Consider the following 15,073-nt stretch of genomic DNA (forward strand, 5'->3'; position numbering starts at 1 on the left):
CTCACTGCAACCTCAAACTCCTGGGCACAAGTGATCCTCCTGCCTCAGCCTTCTGCGTAGCTGGGAATACAGACATGCGCCACCAAGACCGGCTAATTTTTCTGTTTTTTGCAGAGATAGGGTCTTGCTATGGTGCTCAGGCTGGTCTTGAACTCCTGGCCTCAAGCCATCCTCCTGCCTTGGCCTCCCAAAGTGGTGGGGTTACAGGCATGAGCCACCCATCTGGCCTAATTTATAAATTACTTTAAAGTAGAATATCATCTTTCATAAAATGACAGTGCTGTAATACACCTAAAAGATCAACCATTTTTTTTACTTGAGAGGTAACAAGACCAGACCTTTTAAGTAACTTACCAAAGTTTATATATCCAATTAGTAGCAAAACTAGTACTAGATTTCCCAATATTCCACTGGTACTACTGGAACAAGCCACCTTTACTCTTCTAATTTATTGTCTTTCAGCACATAAGAAATATACCTTGTATAAGTCAGGTAGTCTTAAACGAGGCATGTAGAGGCATCAGCTGTGGATAGCACCTAAAGGGGAGAAGAACATTGGGATTATTAGGCCAGGGCCAAGAACACCAAATCCCCGGTAGGGTTGATCCCATGGGGTGAAGAACAAGCTAAACCCTAGGCAGTGAGCAGGGCTTAAAGGCAAGTCTCCTATCATTGCAGGGTGGCTGAAGGGCAGTCAAGAAATCTCTTCTTCTCTCTCTGGGATGCCTATAATTCTTATATTTGATTTCTTTATATAATCCCACATTTCTTGTATGTTTTGGTCTTGTCTCTTGCTTCTGTGTTCTTTTTCTTCATCTGATTTGTTTAGCACATAGGCATTATCTTCAAGCTCTGAGATTCTTTCCTCTGCGTGATCCATTCTGTTCTTGAGGCTTTCCACTATGTTTTGAAGTTCCTTGAATGCCTCCTTCATTTCCAAGATTTCTGTTCGGTTTTTCCTTAGTATTTCAATTTCTTTAGAGAATTTTTCATTCATTTCCTGTATTGTTCTTGTGGCTTCTGTATGTTGGGTTTCTATTTTCTCTTCAATTCCATTGAGTTTTCTTACAATCCATATTCTGAATTCTTCCTCAGTCAGGTAAATCATTCATGTAAGTTGCTATCTATTGATGGACAGCAAATATTTTCTTTTGGGGGTGACTTTTCTCTCTGATCTTCCATGTTTCCTGTATTCTTTTGCTGATTCTTTCTCATAAGTCTACTTTGTCAAGAACTGGGGGTGCTGGAGCTGGTTTATGGCCTTAACTCCAAGTCCCCAAAGGGACATTCCTTGACAGGGCTGGGGAGATGCACTCTGGTCCTGTATTGCCTTCGAGGTGTTTTAGCCTGTTGGGTTCTCTCTGATCTGTTGTCTTCACCTTTTGCCAAAGGAGATTATTGAGTTTGGACCCTTTGCTTAGTCTCCCAGGTGGAGAATCCCTCTTGTGTGTGTGACTCCACTGCGTTTCACTAGTTTGAGATGGAAGGGACTGTGTTGGGCTATAGGGTTAACCTCTCTTTTGAGTCGATTGTCAAGGTATTCCAATACCTTTGTATTGGGCTCTAAACCCCCAAATGGGGTATACAAGTGCCCCAGTCATTGGGAAATGTCTTGTCACTCCCAAGGGTTACTTGAGTCCTGTTGCCACTTTAAATGAGGTGAGAAGAGCAACAGGTACCTGTGAGCCTGAGAGCACATACTTCTGTGGTTGCTTGATCTGCTGCTGGGGGAGAGCTGCTAATACGTTATTCAGGGCTCTCTTGCCACACTTGTGAGGCAGCTCCAGGTGGGGGGGGGGGTGTCAATTGGTGCAATTGCTAAGAGCTCTGGCCAAAATTTTCCTTCCCAGACCACAAGCCCCAAAGCTGGCAGCAGCCTGGGCTCCAAGGGCAAGCCCTAGTGTTACGTTCTTGTCAGAGGATCAAAACCTACCTGCTGGACCAAGTCAACAGTCTGTTCCCTTTTGCTTAGTTCCAAGGTCCCACAGATTCACGCCAACGCACAGGGTAAAGCGACTTTTCTCCTTTTTCCCTGCCTCCAAGGGCGGAGTCTGCCCTGCCAGGCTGGGGGACGGGCATTGCCTGAGACCGCAGCATGTCCCAGCCTAGAAAACACCTTCTCTCCTTTCTCCCCTGCTCCAAAGGTGGGGTCTGCCCTGCCGGAGAGGAAGTCAAGCCGTTGGGGAGAGGCGCTGCCTGAGGCCTCAGAGTATCTCAGCCCAGGAAGTGGCTTCTCCTGTTGCTCCGCCCCCCCAGGGGCGGGGTTTGTTTAGGCGCCAAGTACGGGCAGCTGGGCTGCGGGAGAAGCACCGCCCACGGCTACCACAGGTCTCAGCCCAGGAAGTGGCTTCTCCTGTTGCTCCGCCCCCCAGGGGCGGGGTTTGTTTAGGCGCGAAGTACGGGCAGCTGGGCTGCGGGAGAAGCACCGCCCACGGCTACCGCAGGCCTCAACCCAGAAAGCGGCCTCTCTCGCTATCCCGCCCTGCCAAGAGCGGGTTCTGCCCCTTCCGCAGGAAACACAAGCAGCCCGTCTGGGGACGGAGGGCTGCCGGAGGCCGCTGGGCGACTCAGCCTAGAAGTGGCTTCTCTCGTTACTCTGCCCCTTCAAGGGCAGGGTTGATCTCCGGGAGCGAAAAGGCAAGCAGCTGGGCTGGGGTGGAATGTTCAGAAGGCGGCTTCTCTCGTTACTCGCCTCCTCCAGGGACGGGCCTGCTCTGCCGGGCAGGGGCAGTGGCGTCGCTTTAGTCCAGTGCCTGGGCCTGCCCTGCAGGGCTGGGGAAGGGGCGGTGCCCAGATAGCTCCGCGCCATGGTGTTTTTAGGCTATGGACGCCCAAAATGGTGGCCGCCCACTCGCAGAGAGCCAGCCCCGGAGGCGACTGCCCAGGGGACAGCCGGTGCTGGGTCTGGCATTGTCCCTCAATGAGCCGCTGGCTGTCTCCGCTGCTTCCCTGACTCACTGTCTCTGGTCAGTCCAACAGGAGGGTTCTGTACTCTCCGTCCCACCCTGCGCCCGCCGAATCCTCAGTGGTTTCCTAGGGCAGAGCCTCCCTTTCAGCGTTCACCTCCCTTGTTATGGTCCCGGCGGCCACCAGAGGCAGGTGCCTGTCTCCTACCTCCCTCCTGCGGATCCGGGAAGTGTCCGCTCAGACCAGTCCCTTCCCCGCCCAGTGCAGACCTAGCACACAGCACTGGAGAGTTCAAAATGTTTCCCGCTTTTGTCTCTTCTCCACAAGCCTGTCATCCCGTGCCACAACGTCGCACTGACTTCAGGCGCTTCCCTGCCTGTGTGGATGTGGAGGTCAGTGGAGGAAGAGTCGTCCTCCTGTGGGTCAGATCACACTGCCCCAGACGGCTGGCGGGCGCGGCCGTCCCACGCTGTGGTCCCTATCGTATGTCTCGCACTCTCCAGACTTTGCAGTCAATTATCCAATTTACCTTTTTTTTTTTTTTCCCAGTGCTGCTTGTCCCGCGCTGCTTCTCTGCAGATTCACGATGCTGTTCCTGTGGCAGAGCGATCCACTCCTGTGTAGCTGTCAGCGTTCTTCACCTCCTACTCTGGGAGCAGAGAGCCCGGAGATCACCCCTAATCCGCCATTTTCCTCCTCCTCCAAGCCCGCTTTGTATAATATGGGGTAACCCACTATCCAGTGAAGCCATGAAACTTTCAAAATTGCTTCGCCACATGGAGACCAAGCACTCTACGTTAAAAGACAATCCTTTGGAGGTTTTCTAAAGAAAAAAATGTGAACATGAACAGAAGCAATTATTGAAGACCACCACTTCATCAAATGTGTCTGCACTGACAGCATCATTCTTAGCGGCTAACTGCATTGCTAAAGCTAAGAAGACCTTTATTCTCGGTGAAGAGTTCATCCTGACGGCTGCTAAGGACATTTGCTGTGACCTTTTAGGATAGGCACAGATGGAGTGGCTGCCATGACCGCTGGTTTCACTACTTGGGTCAAGGAGGTCACTTCTAAATGTAAGTCTACACACTGTGTCATCCATAGAGAAATGCTGGCTAGCCGAAAAATGTCACCTAAACTAAACAACATTTTGGAGGATGTGATTAAAATTATCAACCACATTAAAGTACATGCCCTTAACTCATGTCTGTTCGTGCAGCTCTTTGAGGAGACGGACACAGAGCACACACGTCTTCTCTTATACACAGAAGTGAGATGGCTTTCTAAAGGTAGATCACTGGCCAGAGTTTTCTAGTTATGAGAGCTGCTCCAGAGATTTCTTTTTAAAAAAACAGTCACCACTGGCAGCACATTTCAGTGACACAGAATGGGTCACAAAACTTGCTTACTTGTGTGACACAGTCAACCTGCTCAACGAACTCAATCTGTCACTTCAGGGGAGAATGACAACTACATTCAAGTCTACAGATAAAGTGGCTGAATTCAAAGCCAAACTGGAATTATGGGAGCAATGAGTGAACACTGGCATTTTTGGCATGTTTTAAACATTAGCAGAGATTTTGAAAGAGACTGAGCCAGGGCCTTCTTTTTCCCAGCTGATGCATGATCACCTATCTCAGCTTTCAAAAGAATTACTTCCTAACCACAAAAGACCCCAGAACTGGGAAGCAAGGGATTTGTGACCCATTTGTGAATAAGCCAGGTGAGTTGACTTTGTCCGTGCTAGAAGAGGATCAACTGCTTGAGATCACAAATGACAGTGGCCTTAAAAGTATGTTTGAGACAACTTCAAATCTCTGTATATTCTGGATTAAAGTCAAGGCATAATATCCTGACATTGCCACAAAAGCACTGAAAATCCTGCTTCCATTTCCAACATCCTACCTTTGTGAAGCAAGGTTTTCTGCAGTGACAGCAATCCAAACGAACTTATGGAGTAGCCTGGACATAAGCAACACAATCTGGGTGTCACTGTCCCCCATTACCCCCAGATGGGACCATCTAGTTGCAGGAAAACAAACTCAGGGCTCCTGCTGATTCTGCATTATGGTGAGTTGTATTATTATTTCATTATATATTGCAGTGTAATAAGAATAGAAATAAAGTGCACAATAATTGTAATGCACTTGAATTATCCCAAAACCATCTCCCTGCCCCCAGGTCCATGGAAAAATTGTCTTCCATGAAACCGGTCCCTGGTGCCAAAAAGGTTGGGGACCACTGGCTTAAGACGATAGATAGACAGATAGATGACTGATAGATAGTGTTGAGCCTGTTGACCCTGCCCTCATCTTCTTCACACTATCAGTTTTTCAGATCACTAAATTCTGCTATGTCCTTATTATATCCCTCAATGGGATATATGGCAACACAAAAATCCCCATGATGCTTGACTCACTATCTAGTGATTGATTTTCTACTAAAATAACACAATAGTTTCTGGTCACTTTTCATCTAAGGTGACATAGTTTAGATTTGATATAACATATTTTGCTCTGTCCCAGTTGCATAATTTGCTTGATATCATTCCCCAAAAGTCATTTCATTTCAGAATTGTTTAATTAATGCTAAATCAAGACAACTAAAATTGTCTTTTGGTGTGATTTGGAGGTGATGAGTACCTCATGGATCTTGCCTGACTGACAGCTGTCAGCTAGAAATGGATACAGCGAATGAACAATTTGACAGCATGCATTTTAGCCTTTAGATTGCACTTAATATTCTTAACTTATGGTTGATGCTCTATTACCTGAATATCTCTACATTTGTGAAGCTCTGATAGAGATTTTACCTCTTACATTGGGACTTTCCCAAGTCTATAATAAAAAAAAAAACACATAATAAAAATGGCTTTTTCAACTGTTGAAAATGATGGTAGTGAATAGGTTCAGAAGCATGGACAAAAGCCTTCAAGTATAATTATCTAATTTTAAAGCATGATGGTGAAGAACATGGTGATTTATTTTAGTCATGGTGGGATGGAAAAGCCACAAGATTATGGTGGATCTATATAGTGTAGGCAGGTTAATAATGCTTGTCTGGCTTGACTCACTAGGTTGGTATGAGAAGTAATTTTCACATAGAATGTTTTGCTGTTTTTCAGAGAGCCTCAATAAGGTTTTAAGAAGAGTTTCAAGATAAGAAAGGGTGTTAACCTCTATTAGCCTGTGTCAGCACCATATCTAAGGTAGAAAACCCTGACATGCTCAGCCAAGTGGAGGCACTGACATCAGAGATTCTATCTGGCCCATAGAGCAAGGTTATAATTGAACAATGTGGGCAGGAAGAGAAGGCTGGGAACACAAACCATCTGTTTGCTGTTAAAACTCTTTAATATATGTCTTCAAACTGCAGAACAAGAGAATGAGAAAACATGCTTTAGTTCAAATTTTAGGTAAGAAGAATTCTTGAAATAGAATTAGTAATCTTATTTAAAAAAATCAATAGCTAAACATTATTCTCAGGGGAGTCTTTTGCTACTATGCAGTGGTTCTCAACCACTGGAGCAATTTTGCTCCCCAAAGGACATTTGCCAATGTCTGGAGACACCTTTCATTGTCACAACTGGAGGTGCTACTGGCACCTAGTGCGTAGATGCCAGGCTGCTTAGCATTCCACAATGCAGAGAATAGCTCCTCACGATAAAACATTCTCCAGCCCAAAGTACAAATAGTTCCTGCTGCAATGAAAGCCTCTGTATCAACAGCTCACTTTATACTGGAACAACTCCCAGAGCAAGTTCTTTAACACTACTGTTGAGAAGCTTCCTATGAGCCTCCTCTGATACTGCCCTTGACAAGTCCAAAGCACCCTTCCAGGAAAGACTATTGCTAAAAAACAAACAAATAAACCAACCATTAGCCACCTATGCAATATTCTTAAAACATTTCAAGTATTATTAAAAATATTGAACATTTCATGGGACTAAATTGAGTTAGCCATAAACATTTCTCCCAAAAGAACAGTGTCTTCATTAAATAATCTATTGCCAAATGAATAAGGACTTGTGAAGATGCCTGTACTGAACTCCTTTCATGGAATTAATTATATTTAAGGAGGGTGTGGGGGGAAGCAGTGTTAATATAACCTTCTGCCACTATTTAGAAGCAGGATTCTTATATTGAAATCAATGATATATACATATATAATTTGAACAGATTCTACTTGCAGAATCTCTACAACTAGGGGTCATTAACCTCACGAATTCCTCACATCAATGGGCTACCCATTTGTTCTAGAAATACATTATCAAGTCCCAAAATAAGAATGACACAGCCTGGTTAAAAGAGAATTCCATATAAATGTTCTTTGCACTTTCATTCATTTCCCCCTCTTGGTCAAATAATAAAAATCGTCATCATATGTATGGTTGCCATTCAGTAATCGCCTAAGATGCCTAGGACCTACACCAGACATTCAATACGCCCTGTGCTGACCATCACAGCTACCTTGCTGCACAGATATTTTCCTCTGGAAAGCCAAGGCTCAGCCAAAAGTAAGCATTTGCACAACTCTAAAGTCTCAGGGGACCTGCGATTCAAACCCAGGACAGCTTTACTCCACAGCCAATGACATGTCACAGTCTCCCCTGTAGCAAAATTCATGAGTTCAAAAGAATTTTATGTTTCTTACCCCTTTGTGTTTTTCTTTGAACAATATCCTCTTGTTCAAATTTCAAACTCAGATTTCAGAAGATTGCTGCAGTTACACTTTAATTCCTGCCTTATAGTTAATTCCACAAAGACATTTTGCCCTATGTAGTTCTGCTTTTTTTCTAGTCCTATTTCATAGGAAAAATATATGTATGTTTTGTTTGTGATGTATCTGTAGCTCAATTTCTTTCTAGTAGTTTGACTTTGATCAGTTTACAGACTTGTCAGTGCTCATACACACCCTTATTTGTAGACTCGTAGTACATAGAAACAAAAGGTTTAGAATGAACAAGAAGAGCCTGTGTGTTCTCGATCTGAAACTTTTCCTCCCTGTTCAGCTTTGACTGTGTGTGTGTGTGTGTGTGTGTGTGTGTGTGTGTGTGTGTGTGTGTGTGAAGAAGGATATTAAGATTTTCAGAGAAGGAGGGCGGGGAGGAGAGAGGCTGAGAGAGAGAAAGAAAAAGGAAAAAAAGAGGGAATGGAAAGACAGAGAGAAAGGAAATGAGAGAGGAAGGAGAGAGGACTGCTTTGTAGCTGCTAAGATTGCAGACAGAAATAGCACACAACCACCGTGAGCTGTATGCGACTCAGAAACCAAGACCAAATTTTATTCACTTTCATTAATCAGTTGCTCAGAGAGAAGGAAATGACATCCGGTCCTGTCTTCTTCTACATCTTAATTATTGGAAAATATTGTAAGTATGCTCAGTATCTAATTTTGTATACCTTAGATTTTTGTCAAATAATCAGAAGTACAAATGTGTATTACTTATATTTATGCTAAGATAAAAATGCATTTACTGATAAAATTGTAATCTCACTTCAGAATTATTATTCTTAGTACATTTCTGGGTTTCATATTAAAAACTATAATATCATAGTCAATAGTTAAGCAAGACTAACATGCCATATAAACCTATGCTTCAAAACAACCAATTTGTTTAATTGATATTATGAGTAATGTTACAATATTTGAACAGTAGTAGTACTTAAAGACATTATGTTCAAGGAATTCATCCACTGAAATATTCTGAGAAAGTCTTTACGTTTGTTCCAGTTTCTATGTAATTGTAACACTTTGTTGTCCTTATCCTTTGTGATTTGATGTCATAGGTGTGTCTCTGTGCAGAAAGATGCATTCATATAACTCTTTTTATTTAGCAAGGTTGCTCATTATTCCTTGAAAGAAAAACAAGGGACAGCATAAAGCAGTGAAAAACACAGACACACAAGAAGTTCCAAAGAAACATTGTTATAAGGACAAATTTTGCTTTCTCTATGTGTGCCATGGTTTATTTTTCAGAAAATCTTTCTAAAATTCAAGGGAAGGAGTCATTGTACATTAAGCCCCATTTGAATTATATTATGTAGATACAAAGAAAAATTACTTTTCTTAGGTAATAAACAATGAGAAAGGCAAAGCTAAGCCAAGAAAAAAAAACTTCCTGGGTATCTTTAAAACCTTGATACTGAGAATGTGAGCTTTAACAAATTTAGAACTCACAAACATGTTTATATTCTATTTCTTACAAGTTTGCAAAGGTTGTATTTACTATGAGATACTCTATTCAGGAATGTCTCAGGGTAACTTTAAATCCTAACTCTCTCAATTCTAATGAGATGTAGTGTACCAAAGCAATTATTTTTTCCTTCTCTCTCCTTACCTCTAGCATACCTCACCTGAGTAGCCAAAGGTTGGGGACAGCATCAAAACCAGAGAAACTATTCAGAATCCAGGAGAAATATTCTAGTCCTACCTTTCTCTATCTCTAATCTTGATTCCTGACATTTCCATTTTTCTAACTGGTAGGGAAAAAGATCAAATTGCAAACCACTACCAAAAAATTAATGTTTCTAATTATACTTCAGTGTTAAAGCTACCAGAGCTTTTGACATTTGCAACCAACAACCTTGTAAATCAATAATATATTTTACCATGTCCTATTCCATTTTAGTGAAATGAATAGATTGAATAAGACAAAGGCATACTTCCAAAATAATATTGGGTACTTCTACATGAAGAATTCAAGTGAATGTAAAAGGTGTTTAGAACCAGTTGAGAAGCAACTTTGGCCAATGTGTTACCAGTCATTTCAGATTAATAAAAAAAGTTCCATGTTTACATGTAGTCTTTTGTTAGTAAGAAATTATTTTCATGAGCAGAAAATAGCAAGTGATGGTGATGATGATGCCAAAAGCCTCTGTCTTTTTTGGTTTAAATTCTCTTTTGATTAAAAAAAATTTGGTAGTGTAATGTGAATAGTTGAGAGCTCTGAGTTCTCATCCTTCCTTGCCTTCCCCAGGGGATAAGGGCATAAACATTTGGTGCGGTTTGGCAAGCAAGATTCCTGGCTACTTGGTATTAAATGGCTATTGGGAAGGGGGGGGACTTGGCAGAGACCCCCTGAAATAACACCCACAACCCTGGTTTAGCCTATTACCCAGCCCCACCTAAGTGAGAATTTCCTGTGCCCATAGCAAAGGAAATCCAACAACCACTCACTAGTAAGGACAAATTCTTAAACCTCTGTAACTGCCCCAAAGTGAGTGATTGTTTACTTGCTTGCTTTGCCTTTCTTTTTTTTTTTTAAATCTACTCTCCTGTTACCTGGGAAAGGTAATGTGATATCATGGAAGACACCTGACCTAAAGTGTCTAAGTGCTTAGCTGCACTATGATGAACTAGTTCTATGATTTTTCAACAAATGTCTTACTACCTCCTCTGAGCCTTAGCTTGTAAAATGGCAATCAAATCCTTTACCCTGTCTACCTTCCACAGCCTCCGTGTTTGGTTCTTTATTACAAAAATTACCTCCTTGAGTCTTCACAACTCTATTATATGGATACAATTAAGCCCATGAGGAAGGACATTCAGTGCCTTGTCACAAGACTCAAGCTAATAAACCTCAAAATTTAAATGCTTACAAAGTCAATGTTCTTTCCCCAGACCATGATCATTCTCAGTAGCAATAACATCTATAAATGGGCTTTGAAGACTGTAAAGCCCTTTATTGACATAAGCAACTGTTAGTCATCCTTTTAACCAAAAATACCTATTGAGTGCCAGGTATTTTAATGAGCAATAGGTGAATACAGTATGGTCCCTGTTCTAAAGGGATAGAGTGGAGAAGACAGCAAATTAATATAGAATTCAATTAATTGAGAAAAGTGTAAAAACTGAGTTTCACACAAAGGTGACATTAGGTAAGACTTAGAAAAGATTTCCTTTTAGCCTTGAAAATTTTTCATTCTTTAAAAATATGTCTATGTCTAGTTAATTGTATTGTGCTGATGTTAATTTCTTAGTTTTGATAATGTACTATAATTATGTAAGATTTTACTACTGGGGAAACTGAGTAGATGATATATGGTACCTCTCTGTACTACTTTTTCCAACTTTTTGTGAGTCTATAATTATCCCAAAATCAGAACTTAAAAAAAATCCCCAAGATGAATTATATCAAACATCCTTACCAGCAAATGCTTTACTTATTACTTAAACAATATCATTAATCAAAACAGTCATTTTACCTAATACTTTAGATTGACAGGGAACAAATGAAGCGATAGGAAATAGAAGCAACCCAAACAGAAACTTGATCTACCTTGGTGTTTTGCCAAGGACTGACCCAGTTGGCAAGGCCCTCACTTTCAGACCCCTACGGATACTGACCAGAGTACCTGGTCTTTGCCTTGGATCTTGGCACTGATGTAACTTCTAGCCATTCTCTTCTCCAACTATCAAGAAGAGGAAAGGAAGAAACAATCCTAGAACAGACCATTAGCTTGATTAGCACATGAAAAAGGAGAACATTGGCATATTTACCCACTTCCAAAAGATGGGAGAATAAACTTACCGAAATGCAGACTACAGAAGTATCTAGTATTCCACCTTAAATTTTTGAAGGTCCCTGACAAATTTGTATTGTTCTTACTATAAATTTGGAATTACATTTTTAAGTTTCAAGTAGAAAGATTAATAAATCTATACAAATGCATCCTTATCTGCACAAAGGGAAACAAATTATTACATTTGTGAACTAAATAGTTTCTCAAGCATAATTTCACACATCAGTACAAATTTGTTAAAGTGAAGTGCCTGGAGTTGAGTATCTAGTAAGGTTTATTTATTAATTTTTTTTGTCTAAAAAACTATGAGCATTTAAACCATTTGATTTTAAGCCTTATGTGTATGGGTGTGATTGTTTTTATATTTTCCATTTCTTGAGAGCTTTCCATGGACCAGGAACCATGCAAGTGTTTTACAAACATTATCTCATTTTATCCCTATAATAACCCTGTGAGATATTCCACTTTATAAAATAGGAAACAGAAAATGAAAAATATTTAGTAGCATTCTTGGCATCACCCCCTAGTAAATGTTGCAAAAGAGATTTGAATCCAAGTCTGTCTTCTTGAAAAGCCTCTGCTAGTAAAACATGATTCAGTTCCAATACTTTCTAAAATTATGACATCTTAGAATTAAAAAGGACCTTAGCAGATCCCTTGATCTAGACTACTGGCCTTCAGGCAAGTTAGATATTTCTCCATTTTAGAGATTAAGCAATAAAGACCAGCCCAACTTCTTCGGGCTGGTAAATCCAGGGCTTCCACCACCTAGGGGGACAGCCTCCCCATCCCAGGCCAGTTCAACAAATTCATCCTCTGAGTTTCTGGATCTCTTCATGTGAGCTGGTGCTACCTGCTCTACACACATTCCTCAGTGTACACCAACAACTCATGAATTAGGATACACATGTAAATAATTTGAATGTATAGAAAGCACTTTTGTTTGCAGCACATGCCACTGAGCTATACAATACCAAGTACCAATAAGTATTGACTTAGTTCCTGTATTAGTGTAACTCTTCCTCTTCCCAGATATTTTCTCCCCTCATGACAACCCAGCAGCTCTATTCCGCATTTTAGGTGTAGTGATCCAATATGATCTCTTCTTCGGTTCCACAGCTTCACCCGTTACCCTGCCCGGAACAACAAGAAGCCAACACTAAAACCAAAAGCTCTTTCCTTCTTTGGAGATAAGTGGGGGCAAGTTGTGAACATTTCAAATTTAGGTTTTATTCTCTGTCACCACAAAAATAAATATCAAGTGAAAAAAAAGATAGTATAAAGAAAGATATGCTGTTATATGTAGTAGAAGTTGGTATTTTCCTATTACGTAGTTTTATTTTATAGGAATTTAAATATTTTATTTTTTGTTAAATAGATTCATTTTATAATTATTTCAATATTACCTGAATTCACTGGGATCTCCTTATTTCTTCAATCTCTTAAAATAATGAATATGTCTCTGAAATAATCAATGCTATCAAAAAATTTCTGAGAGTTAATCTTTGGGAAGGGGACCTGGGGCTTTGTCACTAGCTGCTCTAGGTCACATGGAGCCCTTGCCTCTGGTCACTGTGCCAGCAACTCTCTCTAACTCTCTCTGTGCATCGTTCTTCCTCAATTTCCCCTCCCACATTACTCCAGGAACTCAAGTTCTCCCTCAACACTGCAGATGGACACAGCACTCTCTTCCTAGCTCCTGTTTCCAAACTCAATTCCAGGTCTACCTTTAGCCAAGGTGCTCAACTGAACCAAAATGTCCCTCACACGATTAACTACAAAATGGGACAGCAGATAATCAGATATAGTCTTTAATAATAAGATTCATCCTTTGTAAAAGGAAATTGAGCTTTTAAATAATTTTTTTTGTTAGATGATGGAGTGTCCACTTGAACTGAGGCCATACAATTACATGAGCTATTTTATTGATTAAAACATCTAGTTATGCTATTGTCTCCTAATAATCATTTTTCTTGATTCTTATTCAATTCATTTAAGGAAAAAATAATATGAAGTCTCTTTTTCTGCTTCCCACAGTCTGAGCCTTGGGTAAATTGCTGTCTAGCTGGACAGTTTCTACTTATGTTTCTCAAGTACCTTTTTAATTTCAGTTTGTAAAATCAGACTCTTTTGAGTTGGAAGGAAACTTAAAACTTATGAAGAACAATACCTTCATTTTGCACATAGGAAGAAACTAAGGCCATATAGCTGTTTCTTTTATTTTCAGCTCTCTTATTCTTTATTCTCTCTTAAAAGTTTGTCTCCAAATTTCCTATGTGGGACAAAAAGGGCAGGAAATATCAGAAGGGTAAAATATCACCTTAAAATTGAAAGAATCTAGACTGAGACTACTAAAATAAACTTATTATCTACCAAAATCCTAGCCTCAAAAGTTAAGACTCTGCTAATATGCTAAACCAGTATAATCCTTTTTCACATGCCTACCTGGTAGATAAACATTTTAAATCATTTTCACAACCAAGGAGAGAAAGGTTGTCATCCCACCACCTCAATTGCATGTTTGCAGACAGGTCCAGAGGAACTTTAATGGAAGAGGCTTTTAAAATGTTCTGAATACATCAAGATCCAGTGGATGTCCTCACTATTGGCATTCCCTTTCCGGCCCATATCACTGTCCCATCGCTGAGACAAGTAAGGTCATTTCTAAAGATGCAGCCCTTTTCATCCCATGCCATGCACATGGTGAATCTAGCCATTGGGGTCATTCCTCTTAGGTGAGAGAGTCTTTATGTGCTATAGATTGAAAAATGAGACTGAGCGTCGCTATACAGGTTTACAGTGAATCTACAGCAGAAGAAACTTTGCCAACTTCTCAGGAATACTTTGTAGAGTATCAGAATCTCTCAGACCCTTCTGTTCTCCAGACAAACACCCTCCTTTTTCTGGATACCCCAGATAGTGTAGGCACCAAATACCCACGTGCTTAACCTCATCCTTCCCACCAAAAAAGACCATCTCTTCCATCTTTCTGCCTAGGCTGGTGGCAGAGAGGAGGGACGGTGGAGGCCCTCTTCAGAGGGAGTAGAGTCTCTCTGAACTTACTCTTTTCCTCCCTCTGCCCGCCCTAGCACACATCGTCTCCTGAGATGGAGGAACATGTTTTTCAACTTGGTGGGGCTTGGAAGGACAGTTACAGAGCAAAGTAGTGCACCCCCACTGTTGCATAAAGCTACCCTAAGGTATTAACAATTCGTGAGTTGGTAGCAAACACATCCCACACTGGTAGTAAACTACCCATTATCATGACAGTCTGATTTCTTATTTATCACGTGGGGTGAGACTGTCTTTGCATTTTAGTTCCAGGCACTGGGATAAGTGTGGTATATAAAAAGTAAACAATTCTCCTCAGCTACTTTCCTACTTCCTTCAAGTTTTGACCCTGCCATGTGCTCAATTTCTCATTTTTTTCTCCCCCCCTACAGATAGTCTGTTTAATGCAAAGTGGACACTCCAGCAGTGTTTCCTTTCTTGGTCTCCAAGTGGCCCAGATGTTCGTTTCCAACTCTAATCAAACAGCTCCTCTTTCTCCCATAGCACTTAAATTTCTCCTTTTTATCCTAACCATTTTTCTATTCCTTAGTCTCACCACACCTCCTGACAAAATACCCACAAAGAGAAAATCT

At 41.0% G+C, this 15,073-nt stretch overlaps 1 protein-coding gene across 1 annotated transcript in view; it reads left to right on the forward strand.

The window, feature by feature from the left end:
- The first annotated feature begins 7,996 nt into the window (after window positions 1–7,996).
- The window catches only part of RXFP1 (relaxin family peptide receptor 1), an 88,770-nt gene continuing 81,693 nt past the window's right edge, over window positions 7,997–15,073 (forward strand). The window contains exon 1 of the mRNA XM_045550683.1: window positions 7,997–8,275. Within this exon, the coding sequence (XP_045406639.1) occupies window positions 8,161–8,275 (115 nt within the window). The 5' untranslated portion in view covers window positions 7,997–8,160. The remainder of the gene's footprint in view (window positions 8,276–15,073) is intronic.

This window comes from Lemur catta, chromosome 5 (assembly GCF_020740605.2).
Source record: "Lemur catta isolate mLemCat1 chromosome 5, mLemCat1.pri, whole genome shotgun sequence".
NCBI classification, from domain to species: Eukaryota; Metazoa; Chordata; class Mammalia; order Primates; family Lemuridae; genus Lemur; species Lemur catta.